The 22,667-nt window shown below is 40.1% G+C and overlaps 1 protein-coding gene across 3 annotated transcripts in view; it reads left to right on the top strand.

Moving 5' to 3' along the window:
* Nucleotides 1–22,667, top strand: part of ush (Zinc finger protein ush) — a 261,526-nt gene that overhangs the window by 125,431 nt on the left and 113,428 nt on the right. The window contains exon 1 of one of the 3 annotated variants that reach the window (XM_089740195.1): nt 1,527–2,273. The exons of the other annotated variants lie outside the window; for them this stretch is intronic. Within the exon in view, the coding sequence (XP_089596321.1) occupies nt 2,165–2,273 (109 nt within the window). The 5' untranslated portion in view covers nt 1,527–2,164. Of the gene's footprint in view, nt 1–1,526; nt 2,274–22,667 lie in introns of those variants that run through there. 3 annotated transcript variants of the gene reach the window in all.

The raw sequence follows: 22,667 nt of genomic DNA, 5'->3' as shown, positions 1-22,667 counted from the left end.
AATCGAAGATCGCCCAGCAAAGCGAGACGGGTTTGACCAGTGGAAAAGAAAATCGATAGACAAACAGAAGACATCGTGTAATAAAAATCAAACCCGCAAAATTATAATTTGCGTAATTATTGGTGGTAGGACCTCTTGAGAGTCCGCGCGGGTAGGTACCACCAGGATTTCGGCCGTGAAGCAGTAATGCGTTTCGGTTTGAAGGGTGGGGCAGCCGTTGTAACTATACTTGAGACCTTACAAATTATATCTAAAGGTGGGTGGTGCGTTTACGTTGTAGATGTCTATGGGATCCAGTAACCACTTAACACCAGGTGGGCTGTGAGCTCGTCCACCCATCTAAGCAATAAAAAAAGAAGAAGAGTAAATTATACTTAATCGTTCTTTGTCTTGAACCATATATATGTGTGTGTGTGTAATAGAAATGTTAATCGACTATATGCGTCTCTTCTAAAACTTGATTCATTCTGTAATATTATTGTTTTCCAGGTAAGTGTTCTGCTGCTGCCTCCTTTCTGCCACTACACCACCGCTGCCGAACCAAGACCGGACCAGAGTTCATCCAATGCGCTTCAACGAGGTTTGAGAAGAGTGCAGCCAGCTCTGTTATCTAGCATTGGCCACGAGGGTCGTTCAAGATCTAGCCTATATTTCTATTTTAGTAGAAGAGACATTTATTGTGCATTCTTTTAAAATAGACAAAAATGCAACAAAAAAACATTATCAAATACAAAAATTCAATAGGCGGTCTTATTGCTTCTACCAGCCACCGGGTGATCAAAAATCAACTAACGAAAGTTATTAAGCGCCGTGTACTTATTATCATTTTAAGAAAATACAATAAATATCAGGAATATAGTGATAGTATTATTACATTACACATAAACAATGAAAAATATAGATAATTAAAATTATTTAGAATATCATTCATAACGTTTTTATTAATTAATTATTATTATTAATGTTGCGTAGTTGTTATGTCTAGAAGCTCGAGTAACAACTTAATATCAAGTGCGCCGTGAGCCGGATCACCTGCCTCATCCGCACAAGAAAAACGTTACATAATATGATTACCAATTTTTTTATTACAAGACTCCGAATCTTTGTGTGAACTTAAATTGAAAGCAAACAAGAATGATTTTAAGCATCCTATTTTAAAATGAATAATTATAGTATTCGTGGCGCCAACGACTTGATATGTTAACCGAAGGTTTTTTTTTGTCAGGTCTAAGTTTATACCATTTTTGAGAATCACGTCGTGTGTTTCAATTTTTAGATACAGATTAAGTATATTTATTTCTTGACTAAAGGATAAAAGAAGAAACATGTCTAAAGAATCATTTCCCCCGGACCTACGGGCAAAATTATTGGAATGAGCTTCCCTCCCAGAGTGTTTCCTGGACGCTATGATCTGTTTCTTTTCTAACGAGGCTTGAGGAGAGTCCTCACGCTAGACACCGTCTTGACTCTGCTCTCTGTATTCCCGACGTCCACAAGTGACCGTGTGCGCTCACGACCAGTGTGCTTAGTGCGAGTTATTTAACGTTCTCTATAGCGTAAAAGTTAGCTCATATTTGTATGGAATGGGATCGTTTGCCTACGTTTGCCGCTAGGGGCGCTGTTCCAACTGCATACAAAATTGGTCTAACTTTTACGCTATCCAGAACGTTAAAAAACTCGCACTAAGCACACAGCGGCACCGTGTGAAATCAAGGCCAATAAACAACAGAGCAACAAAAAACATTTGGTTCACACCAACAATTAACCAAAAGAACGTATTTCTAACAACCGGCCAGCATCACTTATCGCCAGTAACGGCGCATCGCTATCTGTTGGATCGCTTGAAACACGCACATTTATGGCGCGCAGCTTTTTTCATTTGACATTTCATACAAGTTTATTCAAACAGCGATATAATCGCAGACGTTATCTTTCAATGCAACGTTACCGCGAGCCGGCCGATACGATCGGGGGCCATTGCTAGTTAAACCGACCCGATAAGGGATCAAATCGCTATGTGTGCGTTCGTGTACGGACACAGCGCCCGGAGAGGGGCGCCCCCACACTTCGCCTGCAGCCAGTCACTCACTTTACGCGGCCAAAGAATGACGACAGACACGAAACTCGTGTTTACAAACTGAATTTGTACACTCCTAACGTGGTTATGGACGATTCTGTGATGTGGATGTGGCTGAGCTACCTCAAGGAGCTTGAGGTCGCCTGCTCGGGAGGGGGGCTGCCGCCAGGCGGCGCCACTGCCGTCAAAACAATCTGTGAGTATTGTTTACTTGTTATTGTTATCAAGCTCTACGTTACGGATCGTAATCAGTAACACTGGAATGCGTAAACTTTCTGGTTTTTTTTCTTTTCATGTACCTTGGACCTCTAATAAAAAAAAAACATTTTATTTTGCCGCAACATATACTGTACTTTTGCCCTGACGTTTCGCTATTCATCTCACTAATTTATTTTGTATTAAATAATATCTGTTGTGACCATTTCCTCAACATTATAATTTATTTACCGTAACATTAGGTCATAGTGAACTCAATTAGAAGCAACAGGACAGAATATTATATGTAAATGATAATACCGTTTCATATATTATTTTACATCACGTCTAATTATAATCTCACTGAAGTAGAGAAAAAACTTAATTTCTGACGATATTTTTTATATGTATTCCGCATTAGAAAGCGGGACATTAAATGCTTAACTGTCTCATTGTACAATATATAGAAGAATAGCATTTCCAATAAGAGGTCCTTCGTCCATATTCTTGTGCAATCAGCAATACACATCACAGACATAAACAATAATTAAAAACATTAAGATGAAATATATATATTCCTTATCATTTTATTATTATTTGTGTGCAAAGTAAAACTTCATGATTCTCAGAAGAAGAAAAAGAAACACATATATTTCTCCTGATAAAGAAGTCGTTAAGATCGCCTGCGTTTTATCTTGTTCGCTTGTCTGATATCAGACTAATGCAAATACTGGATTTTTATTACTGTGTAGAAATTTTTTATCTCTACGCGAGGGACATAAAGTAAATTGATGTTTTTTTTTTTTGGAATGCTTTATGTATAGGTCAATTTAGGTACTGCCTTTTTATTTATCTTCCTTGGCTTTTAAGTTCTTAATGTCAACGCGGATTGTTTTAATTATTACATACAATGATATTTTGTGGTTAGGGCGACTTCGCTGATACACTTATCATGGTATCGTTGTATGTGTATATTGTTTTTCAATACTGCCGTCACATGTGTCGTGTTTTTTTTTTTCTACCTATGCTGATAGCCTAGAGAGGTTATTTCAGCTTCGCCATAACATGTAGGTGAGCTCACGGGGCTCAAACCGGAGTGTTGCTAACACTGGCCCTAACAAGAGCAGTGCTCGTAGAATCTACCACCGGATCGGAAACGCGACCTACTAAGAAAATCCGGCGAGAAACTCAGTGGGCAAATGTGTCATGTGGAACATAGTTATTGTAAATTAGATAATTTTTTAAAGATTTTATGGCCTGGTAACGAGACCTTTAAGCCACGTTGTTTACTACTATAGACGTATAGACAATGCCATTGGGCTACATGGCTACATGGCTACATGGCTAATGAAATATTGCTGATATGGACAAAAGGTTATCCTAACAATCAAAGACGCTTTCTTCGCGGTGTATAGTTAGTTATATTGAAAAGAAAAACCTCCTTGATTCTACTAATAAACCGTGATTTATGTTCATTCATGTTTGAATTCACAAACATTGCCTCATGTTTATTTTCTTGAAGCTCCTTTTCTTCTTTTTTTTTTCGTGTTTCACATTCTGATATTCTTGCTGATTCTTTGATTCAAGTAATGCGCCATTATATTTTGACAGCGGCTGTCAATGTCAAACGTTTTAGTCGTGTACACGACGCACGAAACGCCCTGTAATCTGTACATCGGAGGCGGACCCGTTGTCAATCTAACCAAAATATGAGCTCATATCATCACGGATGCTTATCTGAAGGCAGACTGGGACATGTTTTCTTGTTGAACCACAAAAAAAAAAGCCGCCGAGCTAAGCTTAAAGGATAACATTTACACGAAATGAAGGAGAATCGTTTTCGAATACTATACTTTAAGCTCCATTTTACGCTGTCACAGCAACAAACACAGAAAAGGGACAAATAAACCGCCGAGAAACGCGAATAAAGTAATTTAATATAATTAAATTTTAAAAATTAATCATTTTCTCAAATACAATTATTACCAACTAGCTGACCCGGCAAACTTCGTAGTGCCTCAATCGATAAATTAAAGACCTAAACTTTTGTATAAAATAAACTTAAAACAAACAAAAGGATCCGTCCGACGGGGGAGACACATCAAAGGAAAAACAAAATTCTTATTTTTATTTAATTCCGAGCATTTTCATATTTTTTCAATAATTCAAGACCAAAATTAGCCAAATCGGTCCAGCCGTTCTCGAGTTTTAGCGAGACTAACGAACAGCAATTCATTTATATAAATATATATATAGATTAAAACGAAACAATAAAACTATCGCGTCACTTTTTCATTCTATTAAAATATTAAAGATTTTCCTCACACCATTGTCACTGGGATTTTTTCCCGTATTACTACCGTACCACCGAGGGAGATAGATTATCAAAATCGAATTTACTTCGACTGTCGTTCTGCATATCGTTTTGCTGGTGGTAGGGCCTCTCGTGAGTCCGCACGGGTAGTTACCACCACCCTGCCTATTTCTGCAGTAAAGCAGTAATGCGTTTCGGTTTGAAGGGTGGGGTACCCGTTGTACCTATACTGATACCTTAGGACTCATATCTCGAGGGCGGCGGCATTTACGTTGTAGATGTCTATGGGCTCCAGTAACCACTTAACATCAACGGCCATCTAAGTAATAAAAAAATAGGTGATTCTTCTTCCTAGTCGGTATGGCTCTTGATAGATTGGTCGATTAATTCCTTTATTATTTTTGAGAAATATATGTAGAAACTTATGAGAGCACCATTCCCCTATGGGACCTTGTTTCACATAAAGTAATTAATTGCTTTTTGATATATAATATTAACGTTTTAAGGGAATCGGGTACCAAAATCATGTTCATAAGTAAATTTTTTTTATGAAGAGTTTACTTCTGATTCTGTCTTGATAGAATACATACGTTTTCCTTGTCCTGCATTAGTAACTGAAGGTTAGTACTTATGACACTTAGAATTAAGTAACCACTATTGGACTATATTGTATCATCGCGCTAGTGTATTGCCTGCACATAAACATTACAGAAATAACCATCAAACATATAACTAACGTAAAAAATAACTTATTATATTATCATTTATTGTGTACAAGATGTTATCGCGAGCAAATATTGATCATCTCTAGTGCTGGCGATACGTTATCAGTTGAATATCAGTAGTAGACATATTATGTACGTATCATATCGTGTCACGCTTGTAATACATAATATATTAGAACGTTGATATTTATGTATTACGTATTAGTTTCAATAAAACAATATCATGATGGCACTAGACAAAGGTCGTTAAAACAGAACCGTAATTTAGGAATGGAAGCTCAATGTCTTCTTTTTTAAGTGTCATTTTCGGATACAGTTGCCAAACATTAAGGCCTTTTCAATCTAAATACAACAGACTCCTAACTAAAAGTAGGCGCTTTTTCATTTAATTTTTAGACATAATACTCTTCTAAAACCATGATAATTATTCAACTTTGTTATTAGCATAGTAGCGGATATATGAGCACCGTAATTTATGGCATACAATACACAGAATAATTCAAATTGAAGGCCGTGAAAATATTAATTGAATTAGCAGTAAATTGAGGACAACTGGGCGCGTAGTACATACCTCCCTGCCTAATTCTGCCGTGAAGCAGTAATGCGTTTCGGTTTGAAGGGTGGGGCAGCCGTTGTAACTATACTGAGAGCTTAGAACTTATATCTCAATTATATCTCAAGATGGGTGGCGTATTTACGTTGTAGATGTCTATGAGCTTCGATAACCACTTAACACTAGGTGGGCCTTGAACTCGTCCATCCACATATGCAATAAAAAAAATAAAAAAAACATACATTTAACGGTAGGCAGCCTCTTGGCTCTGCTCCTGGCTTTGCGAATTCCATGGGTGACGGTAACCACTTTCCATTAGGTGAGACGTACGCTCGTCTGCCTACACGGGCAATAAAAAAAAAACATTTCGCCGCCATTTTCGGACGTCTGTGACTTCACAATTCGTTATGAGCCACACGTTTTTTTTGTTCGTCAATCACCCCCACCAGATATGGAAGGTATCTGACTATTAAATAATAATAATAATACTATAAACAATTGTGTATTTCAAAGTCGTACGTACCCTTCAGAGCGAAGCTATGCGTGTGTACATCGAAGCCCTCTCCTCCCCCCGCGCAGATGTAAACACAACTTGATAATGAACGTGAAATCTCGGTGCTGATAACGCTTCTCTTATCAGTTCATCGAGCGCCATTCACACACACACACACACACACACAGACGAGCGGTTATCACAAAGCGCATGTGTGAGCAGGCTTGTATCCCCTCGCGAACAGAACAATGTTTTAATGTGAGCTTCAGATTCGTGATGTTTTGATACGAGCTTATATACATATGTCGGTACTACATTTCTGTCTATATATCATGAAACATTCATAAGTCTGAACACATCCCTATTAAAATCGCTGCTTCAATATACCTATCTATACTTCTATACTAATATTATAAAGATGAAAGATTTGCTTGTTGGTTTGTATTAAATAGGCTCCGAAACTACTGAACCGATTTGAAAAATTCTTTCACTGTTTGGAAGCTACACTATTCCCGAGTGACATACGCTATTATCTTTTTTTTGAAAGGAATTAAGGATCTTTACTAAATTCCAATATTTTAACCCAAGGTGTAAAAAAATTACCGAAAATATTATTTACATCGCGTGCCTTGCGAAAACTATTGATGATAGAATAAAATAATGTACTTTGTAGAACACATTATTAATTACAAAAAGTGTCGCGTCAACATGTGTCTAACTATTATAGGTATGCCGCAATAAGTGTTCTTTTATTTAAAAAAAATAAAACAAGTTCAGATACCGTTGAAATTTTTGTTAAAGACCCGAATGGAGCCGGAGCGGGCCGCTAGTATGTTATAATTAAGATTAGACCATACCAATATTCTAAACGAAGACGAGTGGCGACTACCTTAAGATATGAAGTCATATTGCATCAGTTGCATTGTGAAGCGCCTGTCCTACCCAAGTTGAAAAGCATTATGACTTCGCTGCAAAAATAGACAGAATTGTCTTCAAACCATTGAGTTTTTTGTCTGGTCTTCCGAACGGTCGTTATTCCGATCTGGTGGTAGATTCAGCGAAGCACTGCTCTTGCTAGGGCTAGTGTTAGCAATTCCTTCAACTTGAGCCCGTGAGCTAACTAACCAGTCCGCATGAAGTTAGATCACCCCCTTGGGTTACCAACGATTAGGTTGTAAAAAAACCAGGATGGTTGAATATATCCGGGAGTACTTACAATAAGCACTGCTGTCAGTAAAATGTTTTTTTTTATGATTGAAGTATTACTGGTGGCCCGGAGGCCTTTCCAGTTTCACCAGGACAGGTGGGTCAGTAAAACCTCTATGGGCTTCGTTTAAATTATATGGGTAATAATTGAAAAATCGAAAGATGTACACTCGAAACTAGCTGGGGCTTGAAGGAGGGAAAGATACCGTACTTACATTGGCATCATTAATGACGTTGTTGGTAACAAATACCATAGACAACGCGCATTTATCTCCAGTGTTTCTGGTCAATGTGCTGGAAATGTTACGGATTCTTCTAGAGCTTTTATTTTGCGAGACGAATTATTTTATCGTATAGGCCGACGTATGCGCACATAAGAAAGTTTTTTTTTTATTGCTTAGATCGGTGGACGTGCTCACAGCCCACCTGATGTTAAGTGGTTACTGGAGCCCATAGACGTCTACAACGTAAATGCTCCACCCACCTTGAGATATAACTTCTAAGGTCTCAGTATAGTTACAACGGCTGCCCCACCCTTCAAGCCGAAACGCATTACTGCTTCACGGGAGAAATAGGCGGGGTGGTGGTACCTACCCGCGCGGACTCACAAGAGGTCCTACCACCAGTGAAAATTCACGAATGCTCAACAGCTGTTAGTATTGTCGATATTAAGCCTAATTAAAATACAATTCCGTCTAATATCCACAATTTTTTGTTGTTTTAATTCGCGTTATCGGCCTCTATCGCACACGTTGTTTCATTTGGAAGTTCGATATTTCCTTTCGATAAATGTACGTTTGATAACGTTACTGTTAAATTTTAATTAACATATGGCTTTTTAAGGAGTGCAATATATATGAAAACATTGATAAAAATTCAAAGGGAGTGCGACATAAATCTTGGGTCGTATAGCATATCTTGTTAAAAAATATCTTATGTTTAAATACATAAAATAATATGGAATAGTTCAGAATTAATGAAGAATAAAACACTTCATTGCCTTCTCTGTGATATAATAAGAAAACAAATCTCTTTTAAAATTAATATAAAAAATTTAAAAAGTGTTATTAAGCTATACAAAACTGAACTCTCTTTTTAATCGATGACAAACAAATGAGTGATTCCGTCTAAGAAAAATCTTTTTTAAAACTAAAAAGTTTCAAAGGTTTTTCTTAAAATACACTATTATTGTACTCAATAACTGATACAAAAGCTTTAAATCGAAATAAGTAAATAAATTAACTTTATCGCACCCATTTTTTGGCGGACTTATTCACGATATGACTGATGGTAAAGCATGCTAATTTATATGATATTAAAATAATTCTAAATAATAGAAACAAATCGGAAAATGGCTGCTCGAATTGACGTATTAACAATGTTAAGTGGAAGTCATAAAACCACCGTATTTAAAACCAACAGAAATCACCTTTGTCTAACATGAAAGCTTATTTAAGGAAAAAATTGCGCTTATCTAAGGAAAACATCGGCCTGCCCGAGAATCGAACCCCTTATCTACAGTTGGTATCATAGCGCTGTGCCTCCGCGTTATCAGGGGGATCTCACCAGATTTTTTTTGTAAAGTCAGTCTCGTGTGACGTGAAGGGGAATTATAGAGTATGCGTTTTGGACCGACCTTGTCTTTATTCAAAAATGCATTGTCATAAAAATATCTTTGCAAGAACATTTTGAACAGGAAAGATGTGTTCTATGACTTGATGAATTAACGAGCCATCGGAAGTCGCATCTGAATTGTGTGACAGCATAGCTTTGAATAAATACTAGATTGTTTGGCGGTAGAAATAGACTTGGGGCTGCTTACTAGCAACTCTTACTTGATATTTTTTCGGAAACCTTCAATCCGCCCTTCCGGCCTTCAAGCCGCGATATCATAATCATGATGATGATATAGTAGCTGATGCATCAGCTCATGGACGGCCACTGATAGACACAGGGCTCTCCCGATTAACACTAGTGATTCTGACTTTCAGCAATCCTCATCTGTTTCATATACTATCATAAACATAAAAGTCAAAGAAATGAAACATAAAGTCCAGGAAATTATCTTTATTTACAAAAAAAGACGGTAGTTAGTACAATATTCCTCCAAATGTCAACGAATTATACCGAAACGGTAAATTATTTTAAATATCGGAAATAGTAATTAATATAATGACAATAATACACGCGAGATTTACGGTTTACCGTAAAACTGGTTTTCAGAAACAGAAGTGAGATATTGTTAGAAAAATAATAATTACCCTCCAAATTGAATGTTAAGTAAGGAATAAGAAGGTAAGAAAATAGGAAAAAGGTAAGAAAAATACTTACAATTTTATAACAAATTAATGTTAACTTGATGGAAACAATCACCTTTCCCTACTGCGTTCAATAGGCAGCGGAAACTTATCCACACATAAAAAAATTACCAAAAAGGGTAAATAACCAATAGTAGTCTTAATTATATTAAACTAAAAATATTATAATATTTATGTACTTGATACTTTAACATATTTAATTCTTTATCAAATTCAAAACACAATAACCTTACTAGTTTTCCGTGACGACGGCAAATGTATACAAATTGTTTGAGACGCCAGAAATTTTAAAACATTAAAACACGAGATTAAACCGTAAAAGTGTTTTGATTCGAACAAGATTAGCTAGTAAAATAGGTTACACGTATTTATGCTAATTTGGGGCTTAGTAATGTTATTATATGATATCGATCTTGTATCTGATATTTTGAGTTCGTGCGATCAGTGAGGCGGGTGGGCTGGTCTGATCACGAGCCGTAATTGATTAGGAATCGAGGCGGGGCTGACGAAAGGTCGCGGGCTTGATGCGTGGTGCCGATTGATGGTGTTTTGAAAGTGATTCCGTTGAATGTTGAACCTTTACATTTCTCTTGTATGAATTCTCTGAAGATTTTTGTATGATGATCTGTTAAAAACTTTTCCCCCTAGCTATTCGCTGATAGCCGAAAAAACTTTTTTTTTATTGTTTATTTGGGTGAACGAGCTCACAGCCCACCTGGTGTTAAGTGGTTGCTGGAGCCCATAGACATCTACCACGTAAATGCGGCAACCAACTTGAGATATAAGTTCTAAGGTCTCAGTATAGTTACAACGGCTGCCCCTCCCTTCAAACCTAAACGCATTACTGCTTCACGGCAGAAATAGGCAGGTTGGTGGTACCTACCGTGCGGACTCACAAGAGGTCCTGCCACCAATTAAGAGGTCCTTGCACTTCCCAGTTCACACAGACGAACGGCCTTGATGCTGCCTATCTTTCGTATTGGCTTTCATATTCTTAATTTTTTCCCCTACCTATTCGCTAGGAGCCGAAAAGGCTATTCCAATTACGCTCTGATGGGTAGGTGAGCTCACGGGCTCAACCTGAGAGAATTTGCTAACACTGGCCCTAGCAAGAGCAACTTTGAAGCAACCAATCGTCGGAATCGTGACCCAACGGGAAGATCCGTCGAGAAACGCAGTGGGTTGCGTCTATGGGTCAGAGTAAAGCACCAATCGCCACCGGAGCAGTGTCCGTTTTGACTGCGCGGGACCAAACTGTTGTTTCTCATTGCACATTCACTTACAGCAGTGTATCACTCTTGCAATGTCCTAGCTGTGAATTGAAAGCCTATGAGCGTTTGTGACTACTCACGATCATATAACGGCCGTCTGGTGTAGTGGTAAGTGACATGGTCACTACACAAGGGGTCGCGGGTTCGAATCCCGCCAAGGGAAGATATTTGTATGATAAATATAAATGTCTTTTCCAGGGTTATGGATGTATATTAAATATATGTATGTGTATAATAAAAATCTTACATTTATTTCCGTTATCTGGTACCTGTAACACAAGTTCTTTACGAACTTATCACGGGACCAGTTAACGTGGCGTGATTGTTAGTAAATATTTATATTTATATATTTATTTGGATCGTGTTCATCAAAAAATATGTTAAATGATACATTTATTGTTTTTTATCAGCTCATGTAAGAGCAAGAAAACTACAGGGGTCGATCCTCTAAATGAGTGCAGTAGAATGGCCCAATTGTCAACAAGCGAGACTTCGGCTCACCATAATGTTATACATCAAAATACATCAATATTATTTTAAAATAACACGTACAAATAACTACAAACTGCTCTGCTCGTGAATGCAGCTCTTGAATTCCAAGGGCGAGATCGTTTCTAACTGCATCGTGCTACCTGTATCTGCTCGTCCGACCAGAAGTTTTCCGCTCAGACGAAAAAAAGGCACTCTTTTCACTGTACAGTCTCTTTCTATCTTCTCCAACTGACCGGCGGTAGGCGACACTAAAACTACCCTGATTAGTTGCTTAAAAATCAACTTGATTTATCTGAGAAAAGCTAGTTAAAAATAAGTACAGATATCGCATTGTTTTTGATAAAATTATATTGCACAGGCGTTATTAATACAAGCGTCTAAAAGAGTCGAGAGTCGAAACGCGAAGACACAACATCAATCTGCCGAAGTGCAATAAAAGCCACCTGACCGCGTGCCATTAGATATTTCACTTTAAGAATGAATTCCCTTTCTTTATATAATATAAATGCATAAAACGAAATCCGCAAGTTGATCTTCGTATCACACCGTCACGAGCGCCCACCTTTCATTTATTTAGGATCGCTATCGGCCGGGAGCGAGCGCGCGATAACACACCGCTATCACGATCCGCAGGGAACTACGCCATAAACGAGCCAGCCTCGGTGTGAAACACTGTAATTAGATGTTTCAAAATGATTACTTATTAGTTTTGCCATATAAAGTACACAGGGCATTTGGCTAAATAAAAATATTGCAAAAAATAATTTCATGACAAAAATACAGTTTTAATTGTTAACTGCAGTTTAAAATGAAAAATATTATTACCATAATATTCATATGAAATGCTCACAGTTTTTATGGCTATTTTTTAAACCATTTTAATCGTAACAATAACAAGGCGTTACGGGGCATTTGAAAAGTAAAGCTAATTATGAAACAACAGATATATCAATGCCTTTATGTATTCGTAGTTATTTCGCTAGACCTTGATATCTTATTTTGTTACATAAAATGTAACACAGATTCAAACGTGTAAAATAACGTTCTACAGTCGCTCAAACGACGTGGTGCCCCCACGAAGGAGGGGGGAGTTGTTATCGCCGAAAAAGCACCCGATCGCGCGCGATTCTCCCGGCGATATGACGAGATCGCCCCGGCGATACGGTGTGATCGCCCGCGCGATACCGCCGCCTCCACAACGCGCCTGTATCCTTTCAAAAAGACTTTTTGTATGTACGAGTAATCGCTAGCACGGATCTAGTTTTAATGACTTTTTATAATAGGTTTACGTGGGCCGAATGTTGAGATGCATTCCGATTATTAGTTGTCATATCGAACGAATGCATCTGCTTAGAAACAATAGAAGAATTTCAACTACATGAAATCAAGCATCGTCAAATATAAATGAAAATTGTTGATGACTGGTTTTTTGCGTTTACCAGACAATCATTATTACACAGTCGTAAAATAAGCCGAGAATAAACAAAAAGAAACGCTTGAAGCATTTTCTTCTTTCAAAATTACGTCGTCATTTAAATTCCTTAATATCAAATGTTAAAAAAGAATATCTATTATACACAATAAAAATAAAATTTCGAACTAATCGACCTGATATCTTTCTACTGATAAAATAAATCTTAAGAATCAGCAATACTTGGAAACTTCTTTTCAGAGATTATTTTTCGGTCATAAATAAATTTATTTTTTTAAATTCTACATCGTTATTTAAGTAGTCTACGAGGAATGAACAACAACAAGAATGCGCTGAGTTTCTTGCCAGATCCTCTCAGTGGGTCGCGGTCCCGATCCGGTGGTAGATTCTGCGAAGCATTGCTCTTGCTAGGGCCAATTTTAGCAAATTATTTCATGTTGATGGATCCTGCGACCTCTCCGCTAGTCAGAGTGAAGCCAGAATTACCTCTCGGGACTATTGGCAGATAAATAAATAAATAAATATTTACTAACAGTCACGCCACGTTAACTGGTCCCGTGATAAGTTCGTAAAGAACTTGTGTTACAGGTACCAGATAACGGAAATAAATGTAAGATTTTTATTATACACATATTTAATATACATCCATAACCCTGGAAAAGACATTTATATTTATCATACAAATATCTTCCCTTGGCGGGATTCGAACCCGCGACCCCCTTGTGTAGTGACCATGTCACTTACCACTACACCAGACGGCCGTTTAGGTAGACGACGAAAAAATAACAGCGAGTAATTAAAATTAAACTCCTTATCATGCTTTCAAAAAACAATTGAGAAATAGACTTCAATTCTCAAGGGAGGTGGCAGTGATTGTGATTACTAGTGGCTCCGGTAACCATTTAATAACAAGTAGGCCGTGAGTTCATTCCCAGTCTACGTCATTATTTTTTTTTTTTTTTTTTTCGGGTAGAGGGCCGAACCTCCTACGAGGTCCCCGCGCAAAAGGGGCGCGCGGGGTATGTGAGACTCAACGGTCTGCATGGTGTTGTGAGCAGACCGCGGGCCCAAGGATTTTAGGACCCACCCACTAAACGACTCCCCTGCACTCTTACACCCGACGTCCGATCCCCTCCGAGGTCAGAACCCGGATGAGGTAGGGGGGCTACCGCGGTCAACACTACAACCAGACGGCGCGGCTCACCCCAAGGACGCCCAGCCTACGGAGCCTTCGAGGCGAATCGAAGGCTCTGAAACGTCGGCCGTCTCGGTACGGCAGCCCGTCGGGCCGCCCAGACGGTGCCGTTGTTGTCCCGGAATACCCCGCTGGACCAGAACCAGCCTGCCGGGTCGGGACGCGATACACCGTCGACCGGTCGCTCTAATCACTCCACGGCAGCGCGCTAGAGTGCTGGTAGCGCGCCGCGCGGCCTCACCCCCTCAGGTCGCCCCTTGACCTTCACCGGGGGGAGGCCGCCACCTACAGGGGCCGGGACGTACGGGCGTATTCCCGCCTCCGGCCCCCGGCTCGACGGCGACGGATCGGTGCGGAAAGGGAAGAGCTCTCCCTCTCTCGCTCCGCCGCCTCCTTCTGCGAGATGGTGGACTCGCAGAAGTCGAGCATCGCCTTCCAGGACGCGTCGCTGCCGAGCATCGTAGCCACGACGCGCGGCAGCGAGAGGTCCTCTCCAATGACCCCAGTCTACGTCATCATCTAAGATTTTTTTTTAAATCTAGAAGCCCTCAATTATTTGTTTCGTTTGGGGGCAATGACGACATGTCACTTGGACATTGACTCTTTATCTTACATTTAAATCCCACTCACTTACCACAAATAGCCCGAAACTTCCTCTGGCTGACATTAAATTTTGTACAGACACTTCTAATGCGATGTAGACAGTTCACAATCGAATATATTTATGTAAATAAAAATCAATGTATGTTTGTTTTTATTCTGAGCAGTCTTAAACCAGTTATGAGATCTTCAAAAAACCATAATTCCGTAACGAAAACATGGCAAAAACTGTTCAGCCATCAGGAAGTAGGAAGTGTTAGTTTGATGTTGAGAAAAAAGTACACAATGACGTCACTGTTCTAATCCTTTCTAGAATAGGATACAGGCTCACGGGGCTTAACCTGAGAGAATTTGCTAACACTAGTCCTAGAAAAAGCTATGCTTCGCAGAATCTTTTACTGGTGGTAGGGCCTCTTGTGAGTCCGCACCGGTAGGTACCACCACCCCGCCTATTTCTGCCGTGAAACAGTAATGCGTTTCGGTTTGAAGGGTGGGGCAGCCGTTGTAACTATACTGAGACCTTAGAACTTATATCTCAAGATGGGTGGCCCATTTACGTTGTAGATGTCTATGGGTATGGGCTGTGAGCTCGTTCATCGATCTGGACCGGAATAGCGACCCACTGAGAAGATGCAGCGAGAAACTCAGTGGGCTGTGTCTGTGGGATAAGTTGCACGTTGATCCTTTCGACGAGCTTCGAAGAGGACAGTGACCGGTGCTTGGAATGCTTAAAGACACCAGAAGGGGACCCGGGTGATCCGAATAGAATTGTTAAGGGCGAGAATAGCTGGATGTCGTACATCCTGAGCGTCGGATGAATTTCGTCGGAACGCAAAGGAAATAATACCGACAATAACAGAAAAAATGCTTAGAACGCTCCATCACACATCGTCACCGTGGATGCTAAGCGATAACTCGAGGTAACCCGAATACAGAAACAATTATTGTTTTTTTTTTTGTTGTATTTTATCTAAGCCGAGCGCGGCATGCGGGCGTTATCGCGCGATAGAATGATACAACCGCCTGTGTTTTGTTAAGTTTCGTCGTGTGTAATTAAACTATTAGATTCATAAATATAACGAAGCACTATTTGATTGTTATTGGAATATAAACTTCTGTAAATCTTCTTCAGTAATAAAGCAGTTGTGATATGAAACTCGAGAAGTGACACTAAAAAGAGAACAGCCATTGGGTGGATCTATATAATTTATAGAGAAAGGTTTGACTTCTGCCATGTGTGAACTTCTCCGACTTTTTTTTATTGCTTAGATGGGTGGACGAGCTCACAGCCCACCTGGTGTTAAGTGGCTACTGGAGCCCAAAGACATCTACAACATAAATGCGCCACCCACCTTTAGATATAAGTTCTAAGGTCTCAGTATAGTTACAACGGCTGCCCCAGCCTTCAAACCGAAACGCATTACTGCTTCGCGGCAGAAATAGACAGGGCGCTGGCCCCTACCCGTGCGGACTCACAAGAGGTCCTACCACCAGTAGGATCGTGCGTAATTTGTTCCCAGTTATTTATTTATTAATTCATACAGGGTGATGCACAAAAAAAATGTGAAAAATAATACTCGTACATTAAGAATGGCCGATTATTTTTGCGTATCGCATCGTATCGGGCGTAGGTCGCGGAAACACGTATCGGAGTGGTACGTTTATCGTTTCATGGGGGTTTACTGAGTCTCTTATCGCTGAGTTGTAGGTATTTTTCCTTCTGCACTAACCGATGTGAATATTCTTTTGTTATAACCCGCTCTATGAGGAAATTATACATTTGTACTCTTTTGTGAGGGCCGTATAGTGCTGCGAGCTTGTAAGGTTGATGTCATCAGTCTACCACAAAGTAAGCGCTCTGATTTGAGCGGCAGTACAGCTGTGATACCAAAGGAATTTCGTCTCTAGGTCCATGTGACTGTTTTTGACTGCTGATAGACTGTTGTTGCGGCGGGGTGACGTCTCAGTTGAGCGCCTTGTGGTGCAGGGCGTGATAGAGGGTACAAGACCAAATAAAGGCAGCTCTAAGCGTTTCCATTAACGAGTGCACAAGAAGGGCCGTGGTACGCGAGAAATGGCGACGTCTGGTGAAGCGCACCACCACCCGAAGTGATGACCACGACCACTCCGCCAAGAGTGCATGCGACCGAGAAGAAGAAGACTGCTTTTGTGTTCTAATTTTCGTTTCTATATCTCAAGCGTTGAGGTGTCTCCCAGCACAAAGTGGGAATGAGTTGCTCGCTCCGGGCATTTCAATATTGCAATAATTGGTACGTTATAATACTCCTTGTAAAAATGAATATTTAAAAAAATATCTAATATTTAAAAAAAATATCTAATATTAAAAAAAAGACTTACCCGCTGAGTTTCTTGCCAGTTCTTCTCAGAACGGAGACTAGTTTTTGTGAATTGGCGGTAGTTCTTTTTGACGGTCAACAAGTATATACTTTCATTTATGTTGTTTTTTTTTATTTGATTTGATTTAGCTCTGATTTCATTTCAACACGGAGCGCATGCGCCATGTTGACTAATTAAAAAAAAAAAAGCAAAACAAATAATAATCACTTTAGTTTCTCATCTACAACGTTATTATCTAAAGCGAGAGAACATGACAGTACGTTTCTCTAGAATCTTCGGGACGTACCGAAGCACGTTGCGGGCGTACCCACGACAGTCGGCGACAATAAAATCGCATGCGATCTCGTACGGTAACAAGCGACCGTCGGGCGGACATCGCGCGTTGTCGCGACGCCGATCGTCCGCCAATTTGTACGTACGTCGACGGGCGATTTATTGCGCACGCGAGCCCCGACTAGATGCCTAGGACGCGAGTACACGTGATCTATAGCCCTGAGGCGTCTTTATGATTTCATTGTTAACTTTAACACGCTCGTTTCAAGACGCTTTATCTTAATCGTCACAACTTGTACTTGATGCGGCTATATGGGCCTAAAAGGAACTGAGCTTTTATGTTTCTTCGAAAAAGAAATTCAAATTGCATTACCCGATCCAGGTGACCAAAGGAAAAACAGTCACGGTCGCCCAAAATATATCATTTCAGAACCTCTCGATCTACTCACGGTGCTTTTAGGTAATACAAGTTTCGGTCACCATTCTCGTCGTACCATTTGAATGCGGCGAAGGGTTCGTTGTTTTTTTAGCTTAGATAGGTGGACGAGCTCACGGCTCAACTGGTGTTAAATAGTAAGTCGTTGTGAAGCTAAACCCACAGACATAGCCTACTGAGTTTCTCGGCGAATTTTCTCAGTGGGTCATATTTCCGATCCGGTGGTAGATTCAGCGAAGCACTGCTCTCGCTAGGGCCAGTGTTAGCAACACCTCCGGTTTGAGACCCGTAAGCTCACCTACACGCTAGGGTAGCGATGATATAGCCTCTCAAGGCTCATTCAAGGCTTCAAGGTAGGAAAAAGAAAAAACGTTTGGCCCTTTTTTGTACGTGGCGTTGGCAAATTTTCTCAGGTTGAGCCAGTGAGCGCACCTAAGTACTCGGTGAAGCTAGCATAACCTCTCGAATTTACTAGCAACAAATAGAAAATAAAGAAAAAAAATCAATGTGCGGTGAAATCAAATTAGCCACAAGACATTCTTGGTGTAAAATCGATGCTCTTTAGCCTTTATCACCTACCACTTGAAATACTTTTCTCAACGCACTGACGAAAGTCCAAAGAACAGTTAATAGCTAACAGAAATCTTCAGCTTGGCCTAGCGCGTGATCTTACGACTTTGGTACTTATCAGATCAAAGCTACATCAAAGATCAGCCAGCAAAACGTACCAGCTTATAGTAGTTCTCCACAAACTAGATATTAATAAATCCCAGAGAATAATTAATATAGAAACCTCATCAGTTTTACGCCCTCTTCGCATTTTAGTTTCTGCAATAACAGCTTAATAAACCTCGCCAAATTTTATAATCAAATCATTTGACAAAAAAGGATTGCTGTATTAACAAAAAAAGGATTGTTTGTAATTTTTTTTAATCATAAAAAACGAATCGGAATTACTACAAAACATAATCGTTAGCAAAACTACTAGGGATTAATCGGTTAAAAATATTTGAATACAAACAAGAACATTAGGAAATTCGCTATCATTAAATTGCGATTGAAACATGACCGACATCGACAATAACTCAAAACTGATTCGCGGACGGTTGTTGAGGTACGAACGTTCCCGCCAATTAAATGTGGCAACTTTACAAGCGCAACACTCACGCTTCACAACAATAACGATCGAATTTTAGCGCTGACGTTGTATGATGCAGTGGAATCGGTCGCGGACTTGAAGACCGGCGCGGCGGTAAGGCCCGCAATCTCTAACGCGACAGCATTTAAAATCACATTTAAAATATATTTACAGCATTGGACGTACCTAATCGAAATTTGAATTTGATTAGCTGTAGGCAGCGACTAGGCTCTGCCTCTGGCATTGCTAAGGTCCATGAGCGACGGTAACCACTCACCATCAGGTGGGCCGTATGCTCGTCTGCCTACAAGAGCAATAAAAAAATGTATATAACCTAATGTGTGCAGCGAATGAACGACTCCATAGTCTGATAGTTAAGGCTATTATATCATCAGTCTGAAATATCATATTTATCCGTTTCGGCAAAAAGGCGGCTTCTATTTTGCCTTGCATGAAAACGGTTTTTCCGACCCAATCCGAACATCCCTTGAGACAAAAATTATTGTAATCAACTACTTACAACTGACGTCATATCTCTAACTACACTTCGATTGTAACACGTATTTATATCCAAGTAATTAGTTAAAACAAGTTGCACTGTAGACTTAGAGTTGAGGTTACAAATTTGTTTAATAAAGCCACAGTTTTAAAACTACGATGAAGGCTCCTCGCAATGCAATCCTGCTCAGTATATTACGTCCATGGAATATACACGTTAAGTTGCGCGCGAGACCATCTATCGTGGGACTCTGTAATCGAACCACACCATCGCACTGCGCAATATCATTATTGTACATCCTTGCACTTCCCAGTTCATACAGACGAACGGCGTTGATGCCGCCTATCTTTTGTATTAGCTTTCAAATTCTTCGTTTTTTTCCCTGCCGATTCGCTAGTAGCCGAAGTGTTTCAAACCCGTCGCTTGCGACGAAGGGCTCGACGAGCGAATTAACCCATAGACACAGCCCACTGAGTTTCACGCCGGATCTTCTCAGTGGGGCGCGTTTCCGATCCGGTGGTAGATTCTGCGAAGCACTGCTCTTGCTAGGGTCAGTGTTAGCAACTCTCCGGTTTGTGCCCCGTGAACCTACAAACGTTACGGTGAAGCTAAAATAGTCTCTCAAGGCTATCAGCGTAGGTAGGGGAAAAAAAGCCGATGTGGCTATTCCAATTACGCCCGGACGGGTAGGTGAGCTCACGGGCTCAACCGAAGAAAATTTGCTGAAACTAGCATTAGAAAAAGCAGTGCTTTGCAGAATCTACAGCCGAATCGGAATCGCGTCCCACTGAGAAGGAAGATACGGCGATCTCCTCTCTACGCATCACATGTCCATACCACGCTAACCGTCCGCTCTTTAATTTGTCAATCACTACTTTCTACTACTACTGCTACTTTCACACTTCCTCTGATATACTCATTTCTTATCTGGTCCATTCTTGTCACTTCACACATCCATCTCAACATTCGCATCTCTGCCGCCTGCACTCGTCTTTCATGCTTTACTTTCGTCGCCCAATATTCAGATCGATACAGTACGACGGGTCTAATTAAAGTTTTGTAAATGTTCAATTTTCCCCTTGAACTTAAGGGGTATTCTACGATCGCATGCGGTTGCAGAGACCTGTCGCCATTTCAATCGGTACATAATAAAATAAAAATAAAAATCATATTTATGTGTAACTAATTTAAGGATAATTGTTATTAATTTTTTTTATATCGGGGGAAGTGGGTCTTTAAGCCCACCAATCACAGCGACCCATATAGATTTATTGTGACCTTGCAGTAATAAATACCTTTGTCCAGGCCTACATCTAATATGAACTTTCCTTGGGCAGATATTCTTGAACTTTCGAAGCAGAAAACGTACTATCCGAGGAGTCTTTTGCTCCCTAAGAAGCATCATATACTATTCGGATAGGGGTCCCTTCCCTCCCCCCACTGTACCTACAGACTGGATCAGTTGCCTTCGTATCTCATAGTCTCTACGTAGGATCCTTTCTTAGTTAATTGCTACTCAAGCCTATTTTGATAATGACCACGCATCTACCAATAAAAATTAAATACGCAATAGTCAAAAGAAGCAATCATTAAGTGGTCGCAGTCAAAGATAATCCTTCGAAATGCAAATGAGACGTGGCCTGAAAGAAATGTGATTATCTCGCTATTAGGTATAAATTAAGGTGGTATAGGGTATGCAGGTACAATTATATTGTCGGCGAGGTGATCGCGGTCGCACCCAGCGCTGTGCAATCTCGCCGAAGATCGACCGTGAGCACGCTCGCATGCACTTTATACTTTTTCGTTTGCACGCTTCGATATTTCTAATGAAGTCATCTTTGTGTTACTGAAACCCTTTGTCCATTTAAAGGTACGTACCTTGTATCCGTTTGCTTATTTTATTGAAAAAAAAGTATCATTTTTTTTTATACTTGAAATTTCAAACTGTTTTTTTTATTTTATTTTAATCGTCTGAATATTAAAACAATTAAATGCCTATACAAGATAAACATTTTAATAGACTAATCGAATTTCTGAATAAAACCAGACATAGGTACAGAAAATAGTTTATCGATGAGCAGTATCGATATCCAAGCCGGCGAAACATTGATTGGTGCAGCACTATTTCTGTGTAATCGATACGGGCGCGGACGGTGCGAACTCACATATTTTATTGTGTGCCAATTAAAATTATTTCTCTCGGCCATTGATTGTGGGAAGCCTAAGTTTCTAAACGCAGTTGTTTTGTTTCCGACTTCGGTCCGCCGTTGATTCGATCGGACAATTTGTCTGGCGATTTCGCTGTTTCAGCTACGACGGAAATTGCATGCGGAAAGTACTGGAATTGTGCAAAATTATAATTTAAATTATTTTTTCTCGTTTGCGCGAATTATAGTTTTCATGCACTGGAATATGCTCCGAATTCCGTGGACGGCCAAGAGGACAAATAAATCTATCCTGGATCAGCTTCGCATCCGAGTCAGGCTCTCAACAATCAGCTCAGCTACTTCAGTCATATTGCCCGCCGACAGTCTGATAACTTGGACAAAGTGATGGTGACGGGCAAAGTAGAAGGAAAAAGACCCCGCGGCCGATTACCTAGCCATTGGTGTGATCAAGTAACCGCTCTAACTGGGTTGCCAGTCGCAACCGCCATTCGAGCAGCTGAGGACCGGACGAGATGGAAACAGCTCACGAGACAGGCAACGGTCAAGTTTCAGGGACACGACCTTCAGCAATGAAGAAAGCGACGAAGAAGAAGCACTGGAAAAACAACTGCCAAACGTTAGATGAGTAAAGTGCGACAGAGATAACGCTCTACGAAGCGGAAATTAGCCGATTGTCTCTTTCAGAAGGTCGATGTGCATTATTTATTGCCGGGTACTGTACCGTAATATTCGTACACAATGTTGCATATCCGAATAACAAAGCTCTGAATCACTTTCATTAAAGTCGTCTCACACGCAATGAGTTCCGTTAGCGATCTCTCATCGGTTCGATCGCGACAATTGATCAGTCCACGCACGCGTATACGGCCTTTTGCAAAAGACATTTGCAAATAGAACCAAAACGTTCTAACTATCCTGTGTTAT

Source organism: Bombyx mandarina, chromosome 04 (genome assembly GCF_030267445.1).
Source record: "Bombyx mandarina strain Sakado chromosome 04, ASM3026744v2".
Classification (NCBI taxonomy): domain Eukaryota; kingdom Metazoa; phylum Arthropoda; class Insecta; order Lepidoptera; family Bombycidae; genus Bombyx; species Bombyx mandarina.
This window is presented reverse-complemented; position numbering and strand designations above follow the sequence as displayed.